General features: G+C 38.5%; 1 protein-coding gene across 4 annotated transcripts in view; it reads left to right on the top strand.

The window, feature by feature from the left end:
- The window catches only part of ANKS6 (ankyrin repeat and sterile alpha motif domain containing 6), a 37,545-nt gene that overhangs the window by 8,467 nt on the left and 13,238 nt on the right, over nucleotides 1-15,840 (top strand). For all 4 annotated transcript variants that reach the window (XM_026093905.2, XM_026093906.2, XM_026093903.2 and 1 more), the window contains exons 4-9: nucleotides 3,398-3,602; nucleotides 5,660-5,766; nucleotides 7,295-7,443; nucleotides 13,107-13,317; nucleotides 13,925-13,974; nucleotides 14,643-14,846. In XM_026093905.2, the coding sequence (XP_025949690.2) occupies nucleotides 3,398-3,602; nucleotides 5,660-5,766; nucleotides 7,295-7,443; nucleotides 13,107-13,317; nucleotides 13,925-13,974; nucleotides 14,643-14,846 (926 nt within the window). The remainder of the gene's footprint in view (nucleotides 1-3,397; nucleotides 3,603-5,659; nucleotides 5,767-7,294; nucleotides 7,444-13,106; nucleotides 13,318-13,924; nucleotides 13,975-14,642; nucleotides 14,847-15,840) is intronic.

The raw sequence follows: 15,840 nt of genomic DNA, 5'->3' as shown, positions 1-15,840 counted from the left end.
CTATATCTGGAGTGGCTTTTGCAGACCCACCTACAACGTGTTTCTCTGCAACACGCTCCCAAGTGTTATTGGTTCCAGCAGACTTATTTTCAAGTGGGCCTGGGATGAATGCACAGTGCTGGCTTAGGTCTGTAATTTGAGCTAATATGTCCTCCTATTGCAGCGCTCAGGAATGCAATTAAAGCTCTGCAGCATCTCTGCTGAGCTACTACTCTCTCCTAAAGCCTGAGGAGTTAGGCAGTGAGGACAGATGGAAAACACCATGGGAATTAGGTGTCCAAACTGTGACCATTTAGTAAGTCCAAATGAACCTGGACAGACTTTGTATGGAAATGCTTTGATGTTTTAGCAGTCCATCCTACTATACTACCAAATCGAAGAATGTTGTGCAGAGCATGTAGCACAGAGTCAGCGCAGGTCCAGAAGTCTTACTGGCTTGGGCTTCGTGCTATGCAAAACTGACTGTATTTCATTTGCACTTAGACAGACTCTGAATGTGGTAAAGCCTTGTGTATACAGTGGATTGAATAATCCCTGCTGAAACCATGCTTTCTGTGACTGTGGTGCAGAAAATCTGATCACATGTTCCTGAAAGTTGGATTTACACTTGACTGGGATGCATGCATGGCAAGCTTGTCCATGTGCCTACTCCTAACTGACGTAATCATGAAGCCTCTGGTGTGGTTCATCCCCTCTCTTTCAACAGGGACCTGCGACCTGAAGGAGAACTTTGAGTTAGTACCTTTCTCAGTTACTGATGGATTTTAGATTTTTTTAATTGTACATGAGAAATGTGAAGGAAAATGTCATTGTTTCTTGACGTCTATCCAAATAGATTTCAGTTAGGCATCTTTAAATCAACAAAAGTTACCTTCTAAGTATTATTGTCATTGCATTCCTATTGAAAAGTTAGAGGTATATTTTCAAATAGTCATGCTTGGCCTTAGCATTCACATCTGATCCTGAGTTTGGTATGATAGCTTAGAAGTTGCTGTTTCGTTAATTACAGAATGGTTGGAACCTCTGGAGATCATCTTTCCAACCCTCCTGCTCAAGCAGGGTCACCTAGAACAGGATGCCCAGGACTGTGTCCAGTTGGCTTTTGAATATCCCCAAGGAGGGAGACTCCACAGCCTCTCTGGGCAACCTGTTCCAGTGCTGTTACCCTCACAGTTAAGAAGTTTTTCCTCAAGTTCAGACAGAACTTCCTGTGTTTCAGTTTGTGCCCATTGCCTCTCATCCTGTCACTGGACACCACTGAGAAGAGTCTGGCCCATCATCTTTACACCCTCCCTTCAGACACTTGTCTATTGATAAGATTCCCCTCAGTCTTCTCTTCCTCAGGCTGAACAGTGCCAGCTCTTGCAGCTTTTCAGTTCATTAACCAGCATTAACCAGCTTCAGTTCACCAACTCAGAAACTTTATGGCTTTTCAAACTCCTGGAACTGGAAATGGCTTTCATAATAGTGAGGAAGAAAGAGATGACAGGTAGCAGGAATGAGAATCTCTCATAAATGTTAACTCTCTAAACATAAGCTACCAAAACTTCTTTCTCAAGTCAGTTATAATTCTAGGCAGTTCAGCTGCCTTTATCATATCTATGTGACTTTTAGTCTGAGATTTTTAAGATGTCAGTACTGGGTAGGAGTTCTAGGGGAGTCAGAGGAATACTGGTCACCAATGCCTTTTGGGTCTTCTGAAATTCTTGGCTACAGATAACCTTTTTTTTTTTTTTTTTTTTTTTTTTTTAAATGATGTTGTTAAGAAGTGTCCAGACCAGAGTTCAAAATCAACTCTGGAGTCTCTGTAGGCTCCAAAGTTTCTGTTTAACAAAGTCTGTGATACAACTTGGTATTAAAAAAGCCATCTGCAGTCTCTTACTGAATTGGAACACAAAAATCACTTCTGTATGTTTCCTGTTCCAAGAAATAAAATGAGTAGTGCCAGCGGATGTTACTTTTCACTTAACCTCTGCAGGCACTTCAGTGCACTCATTTATCTGGGATTCTGATTGCCTTTCTGAGGAAAACATTTATGCCTGTAGTTGAGCTGAAGGCAGCCTGTGTTCATAAAGCAATTTACTATTTGAAGATATTTTAAAGGTGAGAATATTTCCGTTTGGATTGTAGCTGATGATCTGCTGCTTTTTGCCCGTGTTCCTGCAACAGTACATATTCAGTCACCAACTTTTTTTTTTTTTTTTTTTTTTTTTTTTTTTTTAAATCTTAGCTGCTTATTCCTTGGTTTTGTCTGCCATGTATCATCAAAAAGTAAAGGAGGATAATATTAGTCAGAAAGGTGAGCGTAAGCTCTCTGCTTAAGATGACCCTGGCTACCTCATATGTTTTTAAAAGGGCTTGTTCCTACCTGCATTCAGATTTAGGAAAAAAAAAAAGTTCTGGTTAAAAGGTGTTCAGAAGCATCTTTTGTACTGTTTCTCATAATCTAGATAAGGAGTCAGTGACTACTCACCTCTCGTGCTGAATAATCTGTTACTTTTGAGCAAGAAGTAAGGTTGTTAAATTGCAGAGAAGGAGATTTAGTTTAAATTTTCAAGGAGGAATTAAAAAACCTTTCTGAATACAAGAAGGTTAAGCACTGGAATAGATTGCCTGGGAGGCTGTGCAATCTCTGTCAGCAGAGGTTTTTAAGAGCAGTGAACCACCTTTGTCAGGGGCATATTGACATAGGGTCAGTATGACATAGGGTATTGTTCTTCCATCTTAGGGGCAAAGGGTGGTCTCCATCGCCTTTCAATGTGTCTTTTCCCCTGTTTTCTTTGATTATAGAATTCTTTCTTTCTGTGATTTCAGTCTATGAAAATAAGATGAGGATTCTAGTCCTGCTGAGGACAAATCATGGTGTTTCAGCTTCATCAGTTTTCTTTGTACAGCATTATGTTTTATGACAATTTTATAGAAACATTCCCTACCAGTGTCTTCACATGGGTTGCACTGCAGGTTATACAGCCTTTATGATTTAGTGGATTTATTTTGGAAAATGATTCTGTAGGGGATTGTACCAAAGGTACAGATAGACAAAAAGGGAGGGAAAACAGTGCCTCCTGCTTATGACACAATTTTATGTACCTAGGACAGATGTATTGATAAATTAAAGAAACAAAAGATCAGTACAAATTTTTGCATTGGTATTTGAACCTCTAGTATTACAGTTCTTTAGTGCTGATCGACCTATAAGTCTACTCTTATCAATCTACTCAATTTCACTTTCATGATGTTTTAAAGTGCTATGTATTTTAAAGTAATGTATACTTCACTTTTCTGTTTTAATTCCACTAATTGTTAGTCAGTGTCAGCAAATCAAAATAACTGCTTAGCCACTGAATTAATAGCTATCTATTACTCATGTACATTATGTTTTATCACTGTTTCGTAGGAAACTTTCAGCTGGTTAAAGAGATTGTTGATGAAGACCCAAGTCAGGTCAATATTACTAATGGTGATGGCGCATCTCCATTAATGATTGCTGCTGTAACTGGACAGCTGCCCCTTGTCCAGCTCCTTGTTGAGAAAAATGCAGATATTGACAAACAGGATAATGTTCATGGCTGGACAGCACTCATGCAGGCCACATACCATGGGTAAGTTGTATGTTTTGTTGAGGTCTAGCAATAAAGAAGTTTCATTCTTCTTCCAACATCTAAATAGAAAAATCTTTTGGATGTTGACTTGGGAAGCAGACAACTCTTACAAGAATTTGAGAGACTTGTGTGCCTCAATTTTATAAAACTGTATAGCGGTCTCAGGACAGGCATGAACACCATTTTGGATTTAATAAATGAACAGTGTGCCTGGGTACTTAAACCTTGCCCTGGAAGAGCTGAGAGCATCATGTGCCAGGCTGGCACCAGGAGCTTTTGTGCAGATTTCAGCTTTCAGTCTTGGATTATTTTTAGTGTTATGTAAGATAATATCACCTCATATCAGGGTTGTAGGCCTACATCAAGTTGTGGAACTTCATTCACCTTTTCATGCGCCATGCTTTCCAGTCTTCCAGCCATTCTTATGAGTCCCCTATATGAGCCTCAGTTTTCATTTTCTTTTCTGAGATGCGTCCACTGGAGACCTGACTGTCGCTTTCTCTAAGGCTACTGAGAAGGTTTTATAAATGCACAGTGGCACTGAAGAACCAGGCCCCAGAAACAGGCCTGATACTGCACATGTGATCTCCATCATACAGTTGGTATTGTCTGGTACAGGATCACCTGTTGGGGAAGGTGAACTTTTCTCCATTATTACAGATGAGGCCATCACAAAGGTGAAGATTCACTTCAGTGCCCAGTAATTTTTAAAATGCAGCTGTTCTGTTCCTGCTGTGGTGTTGCTCAGTTCCCAATATTTAGGCACTCCTCTTGTCCCGGAAAGCAGAGTGCAACTGAGAGCTGCATATGGTCAAGTACTGCCCTTTACGTTTCCTGGGGGGTGGAAAATTATCAGCCTCCAAGAACCTTAGCTTTAGCCTTCTCAGGAGCAGCAGCGGCAGGGGGAGAGGGTTGTGTCACTCCACACAGAGGAGGAGTGGAAAGCAGTCTGGGTGACAGAATTTTAAGGAGAAGACAAAATGTATTAGGAAGTACAAAGAGGAGCTGTGGTAGGGATAAGAAGAATTTTTTGCTGGAAAAAGGGGAACATTCTTCCTTCATTTTAGGTTGATTTTATCTGGAGTCTGTTCAGAAATGAAAATTTAGTGGGATTAGAAGCAATCTTTGGAAGTGGAGAGATCGAGATCTATTTGTCAGCTTCAGTATTAGAGTTTGCAGTCTACTGTTGCTACTTAACATTTTTTCTTTCTGTATTGCTTGTGTGTGCCCGAGTTTGTGTTTGTACAAGGTCAGTATCTGCTTTGGGTTTTGTATTAAATATATTCACCACAGCTTCATTGTCTGTTGGCTTATTTTGCAGGCTGAAGTACATAGGGTTTTTTTAACTTTAAGGCATGCCCTGTTTATTTACTCAGGTGTAGAAGAGGGGAAGACAGTTAATGGGAACAGGATGGTGAGTTCCTTTTATGGGACTCATTTTTATGAGCTGTGTTGGAAGGTGTTTGTGTTGTTGTTTAATTCTGATTGTTTTTGCATTCTAAGCACTTTAAGGAACTGATTATGTGCCTTCTCAATTATTTAATTTATATCTCTAAATTAAATACTGTCTGGAATTTAAAAATTATCTCCAGTCAATTTGACTTCAAATATACAATTTCTTATCTGTTCTGAATATGAAGTTATGTAAAAGTGTTCACAGTGGTGTATGATGGCTTCTGGGTTGACCTTTGTCTTTATACATGCTTTTTTACCCTAAGTAAAATATGCATTAATGGCCTTTCATTGGGAAGGTGTTTGGGAACAAATTGTGAAATCATTGTCAAAGGGTCAGTTTAAGAAACTCACTATTCAAATTAGCTTTTTTTAGGCTGACTTTCTGCATGTCAGTTAGTATAATTCACAGTGAGGAAATGGTATCTAACAAAGGAATCATGGGAACTTCTGAATAACTTCTGGACAAATTTAGACTTGGTTAGCTATTGCAAAGCTAAACCTCTGTGTTCTAATTGAGGAGCAATGGCATGGAAGGATGGGAATGAAATATTAGGGTTTTTTCATTCTTTTTTAACGTAAGTGATTTTTTTTTCCCCTTGAAGAAACAAAGAAGTAGTAAAGTATTTGTTAAATCAAGGAGCTGATGTCAATCTGCGTGCAAAAAATGGATACACAGCTTTTGACCTGATAATGCTGCTGAATGATCCAGGTATGTTTTTTTTTCAAAGAGCACTGAGGAAATGTTTGCAATCTCAACACAAACAGGAGAAAAACATCCCTTCCAATCTAGAAGATACATTAAAGTTGCTAGGAGTATCCCCTGAGGTCTAAGAAAGACTGGACCAGAAAAGGTTACTGAAAGCGGTGTTTATTGGCTTAATTGGTTAGATGAATGCATATGTTTGAGTTAACAAATTTTGCACCCTTCTGGTTTAATTTTGAAGGTGCTCCAAAAGACTTTGTCTGTGGCACCAGAGCCAGTTTGGTGGCATTCAGTTGTGGTGGCCCTGGTGTTCTGTAGTGTCTTTGCCAAAGAACTAGGGAAATGCTCAGATCTGGAGCTAGAAATTTCTACTTAGTAATAAAGGGACAGAACAGGGAGAGTGCAGTTGGATGGAAAGCAGTGAAGCTCCCACAAAGGATAGAAAGGCTGAGAATGAATCACACTTCAGGGTTCCAGGCTGTTTTTCATGGGAAGCACTTTAGAAAAAAGCAACAGACTTCAGGTAGGCTTTTGAAATGCACTTAGGTTTTGTTCTAATTTGTTTAGACTACATAATTTGGCACTTTCTTATTAACCTTGCCTGGTACCAGAATTCCTTTTTCTGAAGCCAAAACTCACTACTGATGGAATTAATGTTCGTTTTCTCCATATTTACGGATAATGGTGTTTTCAGTCAGTAGCAGGTATCTTTTCTTTGTCAGTGGTGAAACACTAGTAGTACAAAATTTTAGAGGCTAAATATAATTAATATGTTTTTCTTATAGCTAATTAGGACAGCCTAATTAGGTTGTTTCCTGCTCAACAAGGAGAATACGTAGGTCATTTTTGCCTGCCCTTCTGACAGTCTTTTTCTGACTTCCATGTAAAATACAGTTTTACAGAATATTTTTTGCTTTCCTGTCTTCATCTCATATTCTTTTTTCCTCCTCTTCCTTTCTTTTTTTCCCTATTTTTTTTTCCTCCACTGTTTTCCTTACCATGTCTTTTCAGTCCCTTCATTGTCCAGGCTCAACATGCCCTTTCTCTTTGGGATTTAATTTCAAGCTTCTTTTCTGCAACCTATGCTTGAAGAAGGAATGCTCATTTTCTCTGCTCTCTTCTGGGTCAGGTGAGAAAAGGATGCATCCCAGTGTTGTTCTTACCCTCTACCAAAGTGTGAGAGGAAGCAGTTCACTGTGTCACACACGACTGATTCTGACTGACACGCTTACTGAGAAATACCATGAGAGGGGTGGGAGCAAGCCTGCAGAGGCTGGGTGGGGAGAAGGGGTGGGAAACACAGGCCAAGAAACATGGTTTTGGGGACTAATCTACTTTTGTGTTTAAGAGCTGTTTTAGAATATTCTTTTGAAAAAGATGGAAGGAAAGCAGGTACAAGACCTTGGCATCAGAATTTTAGATTGATGGTCTGATGTACTGTTACATTCATAGGGAAAGTGTTAGCATGTCAGTCATGATTTGTTACATTTTGGGGGAGAGCAAAACAGACCAAAATATATTTGTTTTGTTTTAGACACAGAACTTGTACGGTTACTAGCATCAGCATGCATGCAAGTAGACAAAGACAAAAGTAAACTGAGCAGCAGATCATCTTTGCCTTGTTCCAGAAGTAGGCATTCCTTAAATGTTCCTATGTTGCCAGATGACAAAGGAGGATTAAAGGTAAACATATATACTCTTTTTGAGGATTTCTTAATGAATAACCAATATATGGTTTCCTCTAATGAAGCAGAGAAGGTCATTGTGAAGAAGTACTTCAGATCTAATACATAACTCTTTCTCTTCCTTAAGAGTCTACATCAGAGCATTTCAGTGCCTAGAAATAAATCTTACAATGAAGTAGTGGAAGTTATGGTGTTAATAAGTTTGGAATTGAATTTCCATTATGATCTTAATTTTAATTCTCCCTTTACAGTCCTAATTTACTCCAATTTTGGTAGACTTTTCCTGTGCTCATGGTTGAGAGTTTGTTTGTTTGTTTGTTTTCTTTGAAATCAGAGTGGGTGAGTTACAGGGATTTGGTTGGTATCTGTCAGTGTCCAATACTCTCTGACCAGGTACTTTTAGATATTCCACACATGGAGGGTATAATGTTTAATATCAAAATTTACTTCTTTGGAGATATTTGATGTTACATGGGATTTTTGATTTAACAGAGTAATCAGCAATATACTGAAATCATAATACAAGTGTAAATTACACTTAGCAAAATACAGCAATTGCAATATGCAGTTCAATCACAATACTAATGTGATCCCTGTTACCGGTCTCTATAATCTGCTCACCATCAGGATGTTGGGCATCCCCAGTCACCAGGAAGAAATCTGTGGGTTGAAGCCAGCTCAAGCCCATTGCTCTCTTCAGAATTCTTTTGTTAGTTGTACAGGTTTTATACTCTGTATTGGGCTGAGCCATGTATACACTTCACCTCCCATGCTGGTCTGGCTAACTCAGGGAAACATTCACATTCTTTTGACGAACTCGGGGAGAAACATTTACACCAGTTGATCCACACGCTGACATAGCTGTTTATCTAAAACAAAGGCCACCCTCCGGTCCCCAGTCCCTGTTGTGTTAAGATAAAGTCAGCTTTTGGTGCAGCAGCCGCGGTCAGTCACTCCCTACATTCATCCCTGAGCTTCATGGGCACCTCACCCTTGCCCATCTCCTCTGAGCCCTCTTCCCTTGTAGAGGTTTGTTGGTCAGTCACACTATCTCCTAACAGGGTGAGAAGCTGCATGTTTATATGTGTGTTCTATGTAGGAATTGCATCAGTAATTCTTTGTTTTACTTTTATGGTGTATAATAGATGTGACGTAGGAAGGAAACTAAAGCTTGGGATCTCCATGGGTACTATATTTGGAAATGCTCCTGGGACTAGGTGTGGGACTGCCCAAGATATTGAGAGGCTAAATCTCTGTGTTAGAAGTGGCTCATCATGAAGTGACAAAACTTCTGGGATGGAGGGTAGACTTCATTTAAACCATGAATGGAAACAGGCTATTGGCACTGCAAATTAAGAAGACCATAGGGGACTCTGAACAGTGGAAGTGTGTGTATCAGACTTACGTGTCCTCTGTGCAGTCACTGGGATGCTGTGTCCTCAGCTAGAAATTGGCAGTAGTCCAGCAGGAACCAACATAGAGTCAGAAGAGGTATGCCATTTAAACAAGAATACTGTGAATTATGTTGCCTAGTCTGCTGTGCAAAGAGGAAGAAAAAGTATTTATTTTGTTGGTTTGCAGTTGTTACTTGTTTTGGTGAATAATTTTTCATAGTGATGTACCTCAGAATTTGCTTGAGTTTGTGATCGTGCATTTTTAGCATAAATATTACAGGGGTCTTGAAACACGCAGGTCAGTTTTTATGTTATTGTTGATGTGAATTTTAGAGACTGTTTAAAGTCCTACTTTAACCCAAGTCCATTTTGCAGTTTTAACTGAAGTGACAAGTAGTTATCTTCATATGATTATTCCATTACTCAATATGATACAAGTTCAGTATTGTTTTAGATTGACATGTTTAAGAATATAGTTATTTAGCCTGGAAATTGTCAGAACGGCCATAGGTGTTATGTAATGCAGAGCAACAACAGGTCAGATTGTAACTCTTGCAGTAACGTGCAGCAAGGGCTTGACTTGAGTTCACATACGATTTCTGACAAGCTCACTGCAAATCACAGAACGTGGGTTCCACTGAATCACAGAAATGTAAGGACAATAGGGAACTTCAGAGGCTCACGTGCCCTTGTTAAGTGAGGAGACAGAATGATTAAGCCAATGTTTCTGTTACCAGGTCCTTCGCTGCAGTGCAGCAGGTGCCCTGGTCTCCCTGAGCATCCTGTTACAGTGCTTGTTGGTTTCTGCAGTCAGAATATTTTTCTCTAATCTATTTAAATCTCTCTTGCATTTTATTAAGCTGATTAATTCTTGTTCAATTATCAGTGACATTTTCCTTTTTTTAAGAACCTTAGGCATACTTGAAGAGGTGTCATATTCTCTTCAATCTTTTCTCTTCTGGACTAAACAGAAATGTTTCCTTCAAATTCCCTTGTAAGCAGGTTAGGTTTCCCAGATCTCTTACTATTTCTAGTTTGTTTGTACCTGTCTTAAGGTGAGGAATCCAAAACTAGTCATAACATTCCAACTGGCACGTCAGTATTACATAGCAATAGACGAAAATTACTTGTAGAGTCTTGTATTTCCCACTTTAGTCATTATAACCCCCCACGCTCTGCAGAAGATATTGTGGGCTTATACTTAGTTTGTGCTGTGCTACAACTGATTTTTTTTTTCTCCAGTACAGCTGCTTTACCAGTTACTCCCTTCTCTGTATTTGTACACTTGACATTGTCTTCCCCCATCTCAACCTGACCCCAATAAATAAAGTAAATTTATCACTATCATTTCGCGTATCACTCTGAGGTGCTCACAAGCAGTCCAAATGGATGTCTCCCATAGGCTGAGAGGAATGTACTCTGTTTCATCATTTCTGTTAATGAGTATTTCCAGATTCCTCTTTCACTCTGCTAAATATGTGCTTCCAATTTGACAGTGAATTGTTGGTGTTTTGTCTCTTAAAACGTGTTTTGGCTATGGCACCTTCCCTGCATTTATTTTATTTGGACCATATTTCCCTAATTTGTTCAAAGAATGTCACATGGAATAGTGATGAAAGCTTTAATAAATTCAAGATATGTCACAGCTTGTGCTCCCTTCTGCCAAAGAAAGATTGATTTATTCTGTCAAACAAAGGTTCATTTGATGTGGTTTTTTCCTGACAAGCCCATGCCAACTGTCTGAGTTGTAGGTACATAGGAAGTTTTTTCACTGATGTTCTTTCAAGTTAAGCTGATTGGTCTGTAATTTTTCAGGCTTTCCTTTTCCTCCTTAGATAAATGTGTGCTTGCCTTTTCCTTAATTTCCAAAACTTCCTCCATCCTCTTACCAGTTCTTGAAGATGATCAGTATTGTTTCAGAGACTGGTTTGACTACAATTAGTCTAGGGTAAATTTAATCAGTCTTGTCTTGTTTTAATTTGTGTAGCTCATTTAAATATTCATAGTGTGCTATTTACGTATTGATATGTTTCTACCTTCCTGCTGTTAATGGTATTTATACTAAAGTACCTAATCACAAATGATTTTGTTCCAAATTAAAAAAAAAAAATAGCTACCTCAACCTTTTCCATGTCCCCTATTGGATCATCTTTGTCATTAAGTAGTATACTTTTTACTTCTGTTTGTTTTTTCATTTATTTCTAATTTATGCATAGTACAGGCCCTTGTTCCTTTTCCTATTGATTATGTGGTGAATGACCATTATCTTCACTCTTTCTCTCTGTTACTTCACCTAGGAACTCCTACTAGTTTGTTTCTCACCGTTTTCTGGACTTGAAAACAAAGTTGTGCCTTCTCCATATACAAAAGTTTTATTTCCTCTTTTCTTACTGCTTGTCCTTCTGCAGCAAATTTTACTCTTAATATCAGTATTACGGAAGTGTGAATTATTACATTCGGTCTTTGGTTTGGATTTCATTTTGTTTGAGGGCAGAGATTTCCAGTTCTTCTCTTACTCTTTTGTTCCTAATGTTCATACAAATATCTAAGGTATTTCTCAAGTGGCAACATCATTTTTCTTTTGTTTGATACCACTGCATTTCCCCTTACTACTAGATTTCAGCCTTTTCACAGAGGGTATTTTTATCCATCAATGCATTTTTGTTATTTGGCTGCTTCACTCTAGTTTAAAGGCCTTTACTGCAGCTGTCATGCATTCATGATATGACAATGTTTGGAGATTGGTCCCTGCCATCTGCAGCTGCAGACTGCAAATGCCACACCTTGGACCACCGTGCTCTGAACTGCAGCAGACAAGCTGCACCTCTCCACAGTCACTCCTTGCTTTTCGAAGAGTAGTGGTCGTTTTCTGTATTGTAGTGTAGTGGCCATACTTCATTTCAGGTGACTTTGTGGTGTGGGGAAATTAATAAATCGGAGGTGCTATACAGAGGAGTAGCAAAAATGACAGGAACTTAGAAGTGATCTTCTCCTTCGCCGAGGCTAGATTGCTCCTGCGACAAGCAAACCGCATTATGTGAGCAGTCTCTCTTCTAAGCTCATTGTGCTCCATATCAAAACTAGATTTTTTTGTCCTTTCCATTCCTGTTGGAATGTGAATAATGCTTTTTATTGCTTTCTTAGAACTCTTTGTCTCTCTTGCCTTTATTTTCAGCATGTCTTTGTTCCTGAGAGGAATGTAAATCTTAACTAGACATGGCTTCACAGACATGCAAGGGTCTGAGAACTGTATCTGTTACTAATACTCTGTGCAGATTTAAAATCTTCTTAATGATCATCTGCTAGAAGGATTGATTTACAGGGAGTAAGTTTACAGTTTATATTACTTAGTATGACGGTTGGGAAGACATGTACCTATAAGGAGTTGAAAAAACTTAAATGCAAAGGAGAGAGAGGAATACGTATGATAAAAAGGAATGGCCAAGAATAAAGAGTAAACTAGGAAAGTGCATATCTGGATTGTGTATCATGCAAAACTACCTTGATAAAGTATCATCATTTAAAAATGCCTTAATATTTTAAGTGTTCCGGAATATCCATTGGATAAATTTTGTTCTGAGCAAAGCTGGTCACTTCCTGTGACAATCTCCATAGATACTGTGTTTGTATGGATGTAGGTGCAGTATTCTTAAGGGTTGTGTCATTTTCGCAGTTCATATTTCCTTGACTTGCACTTACTCAGTCTGTATTCTTTTGCATGAACTGAGTGGGCAGGATACGTACTGTCTAGCAGGACTGTACATACTGTGGATGGACAGGAAGACTGTCAGAACACTGCCAGCTTGCCACTGATTTTCCAAAACCTAAGGAGAGGCTTTCATGCAGATCAGATAACTTTTATGCATGCCTTGAAAAAGCTGGAAAATATACATATCGGTTCCTTGATGCCAGAGATTATAAGAATGGATGATGAAATTGGGAGTTTATTGGAAGATTAAATAATTGCCATGTAGTTGTAAAAAGTTCCTATTCAAATTGCCCTAATAAATTCATCTACTTTGTCTTTCCAGATAGTGTGGAAAAATATTATAAGCTATTTGCTAAGTGAAAAATAGGGAAAGAGGTTACTCTTATGCAAATTGTGGTGAAGGATTCTGCTGATAGTTGCAAACCACTTTAACATTGCTTTTGTAGTTTGTTATCTCTAAAACTCCTTGACAGATGAAGTGAAGAGTACTTAATTGTGCATTTCTCTTCTTCTTTTTTCTTTTAGTTAGAACTAAATTGTTCTATCTTATCAATCTAGTCTTGGTGGAGCAGGATGTCCAATCGCTTCCGCAAGCTGAAGTTGACTCAGACGTTGCGTCATGGACTTTCTTCCAATCAGTTTGTGCCTTTTCCTGATGAGCCTGAATCTTCATTAAATGCCACGATAAAAGCAGTTTCACAGAGTGATATGGACACCTTTGGAAACCCTGATGCTGCTACAGCTCGGATCACAAATAACAAAGCTAGTGGTAAAGCCAGAATTGTCTTATGGGAAGTGCTCTCTTATGTCAAGATGATAGTATTTCTAGTGTACTTACTTAGTATCTATTTAGTTTAATATAGAGGAAAAGATGCATAATGTATATATAGTTATAGAAGGAGATTGATCACATATTAATTCTGTCACATTTGTACTTCTGATCGTTGATTGTGCTGCATGCTGAGTACGGCGTCATTTAAGTAGGAAAACGCTAATGTCACAATATTACTGTTTTCTAGCAAGCACCATTAAATTGGACAGTAGGGACAGCTCACTCAGGAGATGTTAGTATCCCTGGTAAACTAATTTATATAGTGAAAACCCAATTTATATATAAAATCATGAGAAAAGAGATCAGAAAAACTCAAATCATAAAACGTGTACTCAATTGTATGGATCTCCATGCAAAACCCCAGTAGTTTGTGATGTGAAATAAGAGTGGTGACCTGATTTTGTTACATAAACAATGTTGGTGGAAAATTTGGCTCTGTACGCTTACTGAGAGTAAAACTAAGACATTTGAAAGCAGGAAGAAATCCTTGAGAATAAGAAGTAGGAGCACGTAAACAGTAAACAATTATTTATCTGTTTTTCAGCTGTAAGCACTGTAAAAGGAGGAAAGGATGATGAATTATTGACAACCATGGTAAGTTGCAGAGTACTTGATATTTCAGCCCAACTCAAGGTTACACAGCTCCATCAATTTTTACCTTCCTACAAGTCACCATTAAGAAGAGAGCTGTCATTTACTGGTAGTCACTAGACAAGCTGTGTCACGTTTGTTGTTCTTAGACTAGGAAATACTACAAATAATATGGTGTGGTAGCTGCTGATGAATACTGACTTTTTTTCAGAAAGAGTAGTCTATACCTTTATATGATCAACAACAAATGTGTGAAATCGATGGAACAGCTTTTGATATGATTGACTGAGAGAACTCCAGAGAGTCAGCCTTAATTGTTTCTTTTTTTCTTTTTTTGGAGAACACACAAAGCAGGATCAAGCAATGTTCAGTGTTCCCAGGTGTCTTATCCTGGAATTTAGAGGACTACCTGGCCAGGCATCCTGTTTGTCACTTCTTTGGAAGTGGATTGTTAATATTCCTGTTAAAATCAATACGAAGTAGGATTCAGCCCATAACTTTTGTCTCATTTACATTTCATTTTGTTTAAAAATGTACTTGCCTCCACCTTTTTCTTATGGTACTATGTACCTTTGTTTAACCTCTGATTTTAAACTTGTATCATTAACTCCCAGTAATCTTTCTAAAATGAGGCTCTTTGTCTTTTTTCCTTTCTTTTTGTCCTCTCTCAGTTGAGAAGTAGTGCTCCATTTACCAGGCTGCCCAGTGATAAGCTGAAAGCAGTGATTCCCCCTTTCTTACCTCCTTCAAGTTTTGAGCTTTGGAGTTCTGACCGAACACGTATCAACAAAGATGGTAAAGCTGAACAGATGAGAACTGCCTGGCCCCAGAGAGCAATCAAACACGATTTTAACAGCAGTGGAAATTCTGATACAGTAAGTAAATGGAATGTATAAGAAAATATTGTGTGCTGGTATGTCCAGAGCATGCTGGCTGGTAAGCCATGCCAGTTTTGTACATGCTTTCTCATCTTCCTTCTGTGTTCTTTTAATGGTGAGAGCACCATATAATTCTGATTAGACATGACTTTAATTCCAGTGTCTCATTAGTGGCTTCTTGTTTAGGAATAATACACTTCTCTGAGGAAAGAAAGTAAATGGAATAAAAGTTTGCATGAAATAAACTTTCCTGCTGTTCACCAGAATATTTAGCGCTAACAAACTTGTTGCAAACTGCTAAAGTGACTGTTGGTTCCACCTATATATTTCAGTTGCCCAAGGAGGCACAGTCGTCATATTGTGGCAGAAGCTGCTCTTGTCTGGAAGAAAACAGTGGGGAGAAGAAAAGTTGCTCAATTTTTAGGAACTGGGGAAAGGGAAGAAATACCTAGGAGATATTTATATATATATAGGCATAACATTCTGAAAAGGTTAGTATGTGATAAAATCATAGCAATTGGTGATCCAGTGGGCTTAGAGTACAAACTCTCAATTGAAGTGAAGGTATTGTTAAAAAATGAAAAGTCTGTGTAAATTCTAGTTTTTGTAGAAGGAGCCTGCTTCTTTCTACAGTGTTTTTAGGGAAAACACAAAGCAAAAGGAAACTATCTTGTTTTTTCTTGAGATAGGAAGCAAAGCATCCTTGACAACTGCTTTCACGGTTAGTAACAGAAAAAAGGAAAAATTCTTACTCTTGTGACTTTGGGCTCTAAGAAACAAGGTTAAAGAAGAGTTTATTTTACTAGTCTAGAATTGCACTTCATGTCAGTTCTAGAAATGGTACAATAAAGACTTTTCATCAGGAATTTTTTCTGTCTTTCTGTTTCAAGTGGAGGTTGACAACTGGATTCCACTAGAGGAGGTGAGGTGGAATGGGGTGGTGTTTTGGAAGGATAATTGGCACCAGCATACAAAGTGAAGGGCAGTTTAA

Source organism: Dromaius novaehollandiae, chromosome 2, assembly GCF_036370855.1.
Source record: "Dromaius novaehollandiae isolate bDroNov1 chromosome 2, bDroNov1.hap1, whole genome shotgun sequence".
NCBI lineage: Eukaryota > Metazoa > Chordata > Aves > Casuariiformes > Dromaiidae > Dromaius > Dromaius novaehollandiae.
Note: the sequence above shows the minus strand (reverse complement) of the source record. Positions and strands in the feature narration are given on the sequence as shown.